A 9,417-nucleotide genomic window follows, 5' to 3' on the forward strand; every position below is an offset into this window, starting at 1 on the left:
TCACCCACAGTGAGCAGCAAGCATCAAAGGCGGCGAACGGCTTCATTGATCCAAGCTCACTTCTGTGTACAATCACTCATTTGCCGCCGTAGCGTCGAGGTTCACGTTTACGCGCATCACGACTTCTCTCCGCCTGAATCACTTTGCTCCCCCGGCATCGAAGTTCATCGCGGCGAGGAAGAAAATTCCCGGTGGAGCGCCGAGCCCGGGTGAGCCGCTGCGTTCCCCCGGAGCTTCCAATTTCCTCCTCGCCTCGCACCCGCCCGGTAGACAATCACAACCTCCCGCTGAGTCACCTAAATGGACGCCATCAACTCCTTGTCACGACACGTCCTCAGTCTTCTCCGTTTCCTTCTCTTCTCTCCACTTTCGCCACATTTTTGCTATTTACTCCGAAATGGATTCAATTCTTGTTTTACGCATTGAAATAGTTTGTTTTCGCTGCGGACGCGTTTGCAAAATGTATTCCAAATAAAAACTGACAAAGCCTTGCCAGGCTCTGCTCCGCAGCTGAAAGTGGAGCCGAGCTGCAAGCGGTTCGCACTGATCACCTTTGAGAAGTTTTCGCGGCTTAATTAACCACAGGTGGACTCCAGTCAAGAGCAAGAGGAAGAAGAGAAATCTGAAGGATGATCAGCGCCATTTTCAGCCGGATGGCAAAAGCTGGAAAGACGACACAGTACATTGGCTCTCCACATAACCTGCAAACACCGAAAATAAAACACCACGGCGCCTAATGTCTCGTCTACGCTTGTTCTTCTTCAGTGGTGGTCATTGGCCGTTGGCAAATGTGGAAAAAAGTGAAGCTGCGCGAGTGCTTCGCTGATCCCCCGTACATCAACGACTCTTTGATTGACTCTCAGGCCATCACGCAGGAGTCCCTAATGTTGTGACGCTCTAGTTCAACGTGACTTATGGAAGTTACAAGCGGGACTTTATTATCGCCCAGGGGCAATTTGTTCCACAGCCATCAAAAGCACTCAGGCTGCAATAAATAAAGGGGCAGATAAAAACACGATAAAAAACCTCTTAGACAGACATAAACAGCAGACGTTGCGCGTGGAACTTCTCGCTTGAAAACTGGGAGCCACTCGCGTTGCTCTCACTCATGTTTGGAACGAAAGCGGCCAACTTTGGGATGCCAGCAACTCAAGCTTCGCGTTCACGCCTTTGGACAATTAAGGCTTCTTTGATTCGAACATGCTAGAATATTTTGGATTGTGAAACTCATTTGAAGCCAACACCTCAGATCTGCGCCAAAGATATGTCCAAAACCAATCCACTGGATAATCTTGATTCCGTTACTTTAGGCTTCTCAAAATGGCGGCCGCACTCAGCATTTGGCTGATGAGCGTGCGTCCGTCTTGACGACAACGCGCCTCGGGTGGCGCCCACTCCCGTGTCAGTCAGCGCTGACGGATGGGACCACGCCGCTGCCTGCCCAGCACGCGACGGCGCAGTGCATGTTTGTTAATTATCATTTGCCGCAGAGGCCTTTCAAGTAAGTGTCCCAGTACTTTTGTCAACAGTCCACAGAGACGTAGTTAGGGCAACCTTTATCTTAAGCAAACAAACCGAGTCCCAGCGGGGAACCTTCAAGATGCCGGGAAGCAGAAGCTGGCGATTAGCCACACAATGGCTTCCAAATCAAAGACGACCCCCTCCACCACACCACTTCAGAGACACCCGCCACTCTCGTCAGCCCCGGCATGCTCTTCACGATTAACGCTCCATTCACACGCTCGCTAATTAGTTTACGCCCTTTTTTGATTCGACGAAGGGTTCACGGCGGGGGCTCCGCTACTACAACAGAGCTCCCAAGGAGAAGATTGATATTTATGCACATGAATCGCAACACTCAGCTGCTGTTGACTGACAAGATTTTTTTTTTTTTCTAACATCCACAGCCAGGAAAGGACAGAAGATCGTTTGCGAGCCTTTTAGCACATCAACTCACGGGCAGAGGCAGTAACATTTTGGCACGCTAGATAATGGACAGAGAGGGAAGATTGGTGACATTGTAGCACTTTTGCTAACACAGGAAGGTGTGAAAAAAAAATGGTAGTCAGAACAAAAGTATTGGGACACTCAAGGGCGATTAAAAAAAAAGAAGAGTAGTTCAGTTGTCCAAATTATTGGCAGGCGGTGAAAGAAGATGTCCTCATCCATCTGTTAGCTCTGTGCTAGCATGCTAAAAGATGATCTTCCATTTTTGTCTGTTAGCAGATGTGCCAACGCGCTAATGGACAGACTTCCTTCTCTTTCTGTTAACTGGTTGCCTAAAAATGCGAACAATCTTCCCTCTCGTTCTTTAGCTAACATACTAAAACGCAAACAAAGGGTTTTCCTTCTCAGTCCGTTCGCTGACGTGCTTAAATTCTAACAGATGATCTTCCATCTGTGTCCATTCCCTAATGCGACAATTCTGTCCTGACTCAACATTTGCACTCGGGCACATTTTTCTTGCTTTTCGTCCGCTCACGTCTCTCGTCATGAAGCGTCTCCACCGGGCGCGACCTATCTTTGTGGCATTTGTTTGACAGCGTCACGTCTCAACGCCTTCTGCAGACCGCCGACACTTCACCACTGATAAGTTGCCGAGCTGGCTGAGAAACGTTGTGACGGCTTGGAAGTTTCTGTGTCGGCGCCCCCAAAAAACTCGCTTCCATGCTCCATCGACGATTTTCCCTCCATTTAGTCGTTTATTTCAATTATCCTGTTTTGCCAGCGAGAGGAAATGCCAGCGAGAGAAAATGTCAGCATGTCCTCCGTGCGAAAAAAAAAGCTGCTGATGAGTAGTTGCCATCAAATGGGTTTGCCAACTTTGCTGACATTTTTGGCAAGACGCCGCAAAGTGATTTTCAAATGAAGAGATGACAAGACACCTGAGAAGACGCCACTGATAATGAACGGACTGGTCGCCAGTCAATGTCCAGGCACCATTCTTCCTCCTCCATTCTCGTCTTCCTCTTGCTGGCAACTTCCAGGAGCGTCCTGTGGGCGAGCTGCAACGGGAGTGTGTGATTGGCTATTATGTGCTCCCAGATGAGTCCAAGAGACTTGATGGCAGCAATTTTGCCAACAACAAAAAAAAAAAAAGTCATTCACATTGTCCCGGTGTGTTTTTTATGAGCACTGACAGCTCCAAAAGCTCCAAAAGTTGTGACATTGGGCTTTTTTCATTCTCCTGGCGGCGAGGCCTGGGCCGGAACAGACGGGAAAGCCGACGACAACAGGGACGTGGATGTCGTGATTTTGTTGGAGAAGGACTGAGCAGAGTTGGGATGCTGTGACGTCTGTCACATGACGATGACGAGGACAATAATGATCTGAAGGGTAAGATGTACAACGAGCATCGCGACTCCTACGATGGAGGTGCCTTGAGATCCAATGAAAGCAAAGAAGAAGAATGCATACATTCGGCACAGGTCGCGTTTTATGCATACATTTTCCATGTTTGCAGATTATATGGAGAGCAAATGTTATTAAAGTGTGTTTTTATACAGTAGGGTAAAGTTCAATAATTTTTTTTTTTATGTAAAAAAAAAAAAAAAAATCAACCACATTCTGGGTGTTTTATTGGGAGGTGCGGGGGTCTGGAACGGATTATTCCACGTCCATTCATTTCTATGCTGAAAGTTGATTTGATTTCAAGGCACCACTGTACACAGCAATCATTTCGCCGAAGCCGCGGCACAGCTGTCTCATCTCATTTGCATATTTATGTTTAGCTTTCATTTCACGCCGCGTGCCTTCAGTGCTAATCGGAGCTCCTCTCCACCGCGCCGCCGATTTACCGCCGCTGACCCGTCTCCCGACCAGGCGGCGTCTCGGCCCATAACTGCCCCTTCGCCGCCACGGCAACGGCAACCGGACTGGCTTTTATGGCCTCCAGCTGCCGGCGCCGGAGCGAGTAATTAGCCCTTTTACCCATAACGCCCGGCATCGGGGATGGAGACGACAGCGATCGCCATCTGACAAAAACCTAAGCGCTCGATCGATAGTGAAGCAGGGGAACGGTCGACGAATATGCACTTCATCTGAATGCAAACTCGAAACGAATCTTATCTTCCGTAAAAAAACATTTGATTCTTCCGGTCAACATCACCGGCACCACATCCCATTTCTAGCCACTCGCCCGACCGCCACCACGCTTGCCGTGTCGGGCGTTGTCCCTTTTCGCGGCGTCAGCGTCCGCCGATGAGCGTGAGGCCAGAGGACAGCTGACAAGCCGCGGGGAAGCGTCACGACGGCGACGTCAGAGCGCGTTTGCGATGACCGGTGGTAACATTCAAAAGAGGAGGAGCCCGGCGTGTTGTAAACATACTTCTTTATTAAAGATAAGAAAGTCCAAGCAGCGTGTCGATAAATAAAAAGTCCTCCGCTGGAACACTAAAGACAAGCAAAGCCTCCCCGGGACACAAGCGAGTGGACGTGAGCCAAAAGTTGAACGGATGCAACTGGACTTGGTTGGTCAAGATGGCATCTTTAAATTGTAGGCGTGGCTTGTTAACATTTGTGACCAATCAACCCCCCCAAAGCAGACAGAGTTGTGCAAGGTCGTTTTAGGGAAGCTAATGTACACATTTGGGCGGCATTTTCCAATTGAATGGCAGCGGTTCACTAGAATTAGAAATAGGACGACCTCATACCTCAAATGTCCACGTTGCGATTCAAGCGGAAAAATCTTGAACAACCAAAAAGAGTCCAGTTGTCTCCACTCAACCTTTTGGCCACCTTTGATCACTGAGAAATCTATGCAGACATGGAGCGAGCTGAGCTCATCTTTTCCGGCTCGCGGCAGTGAAGGAAAAGCAACCGGCAGCCTGAACTAATGTTCGTTTCGGGAATCTCCCATGATGGACTTCCAGAGCTGGCGGGGAGGAGGCGAGTAGCGCGGTGTGTGGAAATAGCGGCGAGGAGGTCAGGACTGCTTTATTGAGCGGAACGGAAGAAAAAAAAAAAAGTCGCGCTTCGTGTTTGTTTCACTTGATTCACGAGGCTTAATGCGCCAAATGAGCCTTGGTAAATGTCACGATTATGACTTCAGAGGGGACATTATGCTGTCCCCCCGCTCCACAATTTAAAACAGTTGTGAAAACAGGTGTCTCTATAACGTGCGCGCCACGCTTTGGCAACGGCCGTGACTCTGACGACCAAAAACTACCGTTGTGCCTTTTACCGGGACGGCGGCGGGCAGAAAGCAATTGGCCTGGAAGTCGCAGCGATGTCCGTGACATCACTGTAACGCCCCCGCAATGTCATGGAGATGTGGATCTTGCAAAAAAAAAAAAAGATACGAATTTACCGAGACTCCTTGGCGATCTGGCTTGTCCACAGGAGTTGCCGCTGAGACTCGAGTCGTCAACTCGTCTCCAAGGCCAGTGAGCGAGGGCCCTAAACCGAAAAATGATGCGAATTTCATGAGCACTGGACAGGGTCAATGTCTCGAAATGAACTCATTACATTTTTGTGCCTCAAAAAGTTGAACATTTGGTCTGTTGAAAAGTGAACAATGCCCTTCCTTGGTTCCTCCATGGCTGCAGGGGGCGCTATATGTCGACAGATTCGCCCCATTGCGCTTTGGGTGACGGCGCTCCAGTTTCCTCCTCGGCTGGAATTAATCAAACCCACACTTATGACACGAAACATGTTGAACAAGAGAAGTGGAAGCTGCCAAAGACAAAAAAAAAAATGTTTTGTGTGTTTGGAACAGCGTTTGTCATGGCAACCCAGCGCCGAGCATCTCGGCCCGAGATAAAAATAACGCGAATCTCTCCAACATTTTAGCATCGAATGAAGTTTGACGTTTTAGCTTAGGGAAAGGGAATGAAACATGGGTGATTCAAGATAATGATTGTGATGATTTCTGTCGGTTGTCAAGGTGACTGTGACATTAACAACAAACGGGCGGCGGATGGAAACAGTTTGCTTTTCTTTTTTTTTCTTTTTTTTCTTTTTCAGGGCACTTAGAAAACAATCACAATGAATTTTTTTCCTTGTCCGTTTTCAACTAAACTTGAAGAGCAGTCAGAACGTTGGCATCATGTCGAGATAGATATTTATATAGTTTATATATCATCATTTTTTTTTTGAATGCGGTTTTGTGTTTTGTAGAGCTCAACTTCAAAAATGGAGAATATTCAAAATACATTTGGAGCTCACTCTGTTCTTTTTGTTATTTACACCCGTGTGCGCCAGAAAAGTCAAGAGCGCTGGATTAAAAACAAAAACAACAAAAAAAAAAAAATCTTCCTTTTTTGGGGGGTGGGGGAAGGTGTGCGTGTGTGTGGGAAAAACTGCAAAAGCCCCTCAAGGCCTAAATGGAGGTGCTGTGGGTGGCGTCAATGGCTGCGGCTATGGGTCCTGCCTGGTAGAGCGGCACCTTGCCAGGGCTCTGGCGGAAGAGCCCCCCGTTGGGCGCTCTGTGCTTGCACTGCATGGTGCCCGCGAGCTGGGGCGGTAGCGTGGTGCTGCCAGGGAGCTGCGGCGGCGGTAGCGTCCTGCCTAGGGTCCCCCCAAGGTGAGGGTGGCTCAGAGATGGCGGCGGCGCCCCCTCCCTGGGCAGAAAGGTGGTCACAGCGAGGCCCGTGGGCATCAGGCCCGCCTGGGTGGGCTGCATGCTGCCGATGTCCAGCGCAGAGATCTCGATAGAGGGGCCGGGGATCTGCTTGTGGACCAAGTCCTCGTCCAAAAGACTGTTCATACGCCGATGCACCTGTTCCAGGTTCACCTCCTTGTCCTACAGGGGTTGGACACAGAGGCTGAGATTGGCGATGGGTCGCTTTTGTTGCTTCTGGCTCCGCGCAATCGCTGCCGCCCTCACCCCAATGCAATACCGGCCGGCCCCGCGCCCTGTCGACACCCCAGCTCTTGAAATCAAATTTGGCCGAGGCTCAAGATTAAGGACTAACGACTGGAGATGGGATGTCAGGACGGGAACAATGCTGGAGTCCCACATGCATGGACTTTGTTTGGAAAAAGTCTCAAGACCTTATGACGATGTCAGCCTAAAAACTGAGGACTAAAATGGGATGCCAGGATGGGAACAATGCTGGACTCTCACGTGCACTTTCTTGAGAAAGTCCCAACAGCATTTTTCGGGGGACTACCAACGAAAGACTTTCGACTATTTTTTTTACTGTTGTTGTAGTTTGTATGTGCATGTATGCTCTATTCTGACCTGTGCCAATGGCATGCGCTTCCTGCCAGCCTCTCCCTCTGTCTGTCCAAATGTCCCTCCTCCCCTCGGACGAAGCAAAGTCATTATAAGTCAACGGACCCGAAACCAAAGCCAGCCTGTAATCCTTAGCGACCTGCACGACAGCACACAGGAAGCATCAAACACAGGAGGAGACAAGACGTCCACATGGAAGACAAAACAGTGATTGCCACGCCCCAAGCACCGCCCCCCCCTGCCCCCCTGCGGCCCCCGACGGCTGCTCATGCTTTACTCCAGGGACCCCGCCGTCACCCGTCGTCCAGACCTGCGTATCTGAGCTCTACTGAAAGAGATGCAGGCAAAATAACAGGGGGCGGGGAGGAAAGAGGCAGAGAAGGTCCCCAATGAAACCCCAGTCATATTCGGTGTTACCGCATCGCAGAGCGAATATCCTGGTTAGTCGTGTCGTATGCTGTTTTTTTTTGAAGGCTTAGAATTCGAAATGTTAATTTGGATTAGCAACTGAGCACTGTCGCCAGTCATGAAAATCTACAGACCTCAAAAGGGGCACACTGGGGGGCGGGGTCACTGTACCCCAATCGTACAAAAAAAGAGCGGGGTGGGAATCAAAGTTGTCATGTGGCGTCTGTCGTCGGAGTGCAACACGCTAAACAAACTTCATGTCCAGCGGCTGTATTTTATTTTACGAAGATGTTACGACGATCCGAGGATGCCCGCAGGAGTTTGCGAAGACGATAAAAGGGATCTTATGAAGGATTTTATGAAGACGTGTCGGACATTCCTGGCTCAGCGTGTTTCACAGCCGACTGAGGAGAATAAAAAGGGAACAATAAAGCCACGGAGGAGGCGAGCGGCACGTTGGCGGCCGTTCAAGGCGCTCGTTGGACGCGGGAGGCCTCGGGCGGTCGCGCTGAAATTAAGCTATGACGTTGGGGGCTGCTGGGATCGGATGGAAAACGTGGAATATGCACCCCCCCCCTGAAAAAAAAGAAGCTTAATTATATTTAAGACATATTGATGTGCACTTTGTGGGTTGTTTAATGTGTTGGGATGTAAATAACTTTCATTAGAGGCGGAGAGGCATTTAATATGATGGATAAAGGATGCCACGAGTGAGCCAGGCTGACTAAATAGAGCATTTCGGATTCACGCGATTTATCTTTGGCCGTTTACTTCCATGTTGCGTCACAATAAACGCACGTGGAAAAAAAAATTCATTTGGGATGGCTCACTTAGGCATGGAGCTGAAATTCAGCCTTGGAAAGGGCCAGCGTTGACAAGCCAAAGCCATTTTAGTCCCAGTCAATGAGTAGAATTCTCTCTCTCTCACACACACACACACGCACACACACACACACACACACACACACACACACACACACACACACACACACACACACACACACACACTTGGGTGTATGCGCGGTGTCAAGATGAGGTTTGGTGGTGGTGGTGGAGGTGGGGGGGGGCCATTAAGGAAATATGACAGATGGCGGGATAAAAAAAAAAAAACAAAACTGAATTTACTGATCGTGTGCGTTTGCATATTGTGTATCGGTGTTGATGATATGCTGCGTGTTGTGTGTCGTGGCTCTGTGAGACGGCGAGTGTCTATTGCAGTGTGTGTGCGTGTATGTGTGTGTGTAAATAACCGTGCGCACTCCCACACACAGTTTGACTGATATACACTGCGTCTTGAGAAAAGTAGCGCTTGCATTGTCAAGGGTGGGATGTGGTGGAAATGGAATGGGGAGACGGCGGGACACGGACAGACCAAAAATGATTTCAATCTCCCGCGCGGCGCCTCCCGTCTACAGCTCGGTGTACTGCAACTCCAATAAGTTGGGGCCGGCTCGGGCGGGATCCTTAAAGTAGAGCGCGACGGTGTGGTCGTCCCGCCGGCCGGCAGGCCCGAGCTCGGTCACCTCTTTGGCTGCGCGGCGGCGGCAGCCGTCGCCGCTCCACCAGGCCTCCAGGCCGGCCACCAGGCAGGCCAGCAGCAGCCCGGCGGCCAGGATGCAGAAGACGCCGGCGAAGCTGTGCAGCTTGAGCGAGCGGCCGTCCGGGTGCGCGCTGGCGTGGCTGCTCAGGTCGCAGCGGCCCGCGCGGGGCCACCACTTCTGCTTCAGGATGTCCAGGTCACCCTTCTCCTGCAGCTCCAGGATCCTGGATGGCACGCACAAAAACACTGGTCAGCAACACCCAGGACACCCCCCCCCCTCACACCACCCCCA

General features: G+C 50.3%; 1 protein-coding gene across 4 annotated transcripts in view; it reads right to left on the bottom strand.

The window, feature by feature from the left end:
• Nucleotides 1–4,313: 4,313 nt before the first annotated feature.
• The window catches only part of LOC109518583 (glutamate receptor ionotropic, delta-1-like), a 59,015-nt gene continuing 53,911 nt past the window's right edge, over nucleotides 4,314–9,417 (bottom strand). For 2 of the 4 annotated variants that reach the window (XM_019874538.1, XM_019874537.1), the window contains exons 16-18: nucleotides 9,109–9,349; nucleotides 7,184–7,316; nucleotides 4,314–6,742 (exon numbers count right to left, since the gene is read on the bottom strand). In XM_019874538.1, the coding sequence (XP_019730097.1) occupies nucleotides 6,345–6,742; nucleotides 7,184–7,316; nucleotides 9,109–9,349 (772 nt within the window). In that variant the 3' untranslated portion in view covers nucleotides 4,314–6,344. The remainder of the gene's footprint in view (nucleotides 6,743–7,183; nucleotides 7,317–9,108; nucleotides 9,350–9,417) is intronic. The other 2 variants (XR_002168779.1, XM_019874539.1) reach the window with 2 other exon arrangements.

This window comes from Hippocampus comes, unplaced genomic scaffold, assembly GCF_001891065.2.
Source record: "Hippocampus comes isolate QL1 unplaced genomic scaffold, H_comes_QL1_v1.1 scaffold279, whole genome shotgun sequence".
NCBI lineage: Eukaryota > Metazoa > Chordata > Actinopteri > Syngnathiformes > Syngnathidae > Hippocampus > Hippocampus comes.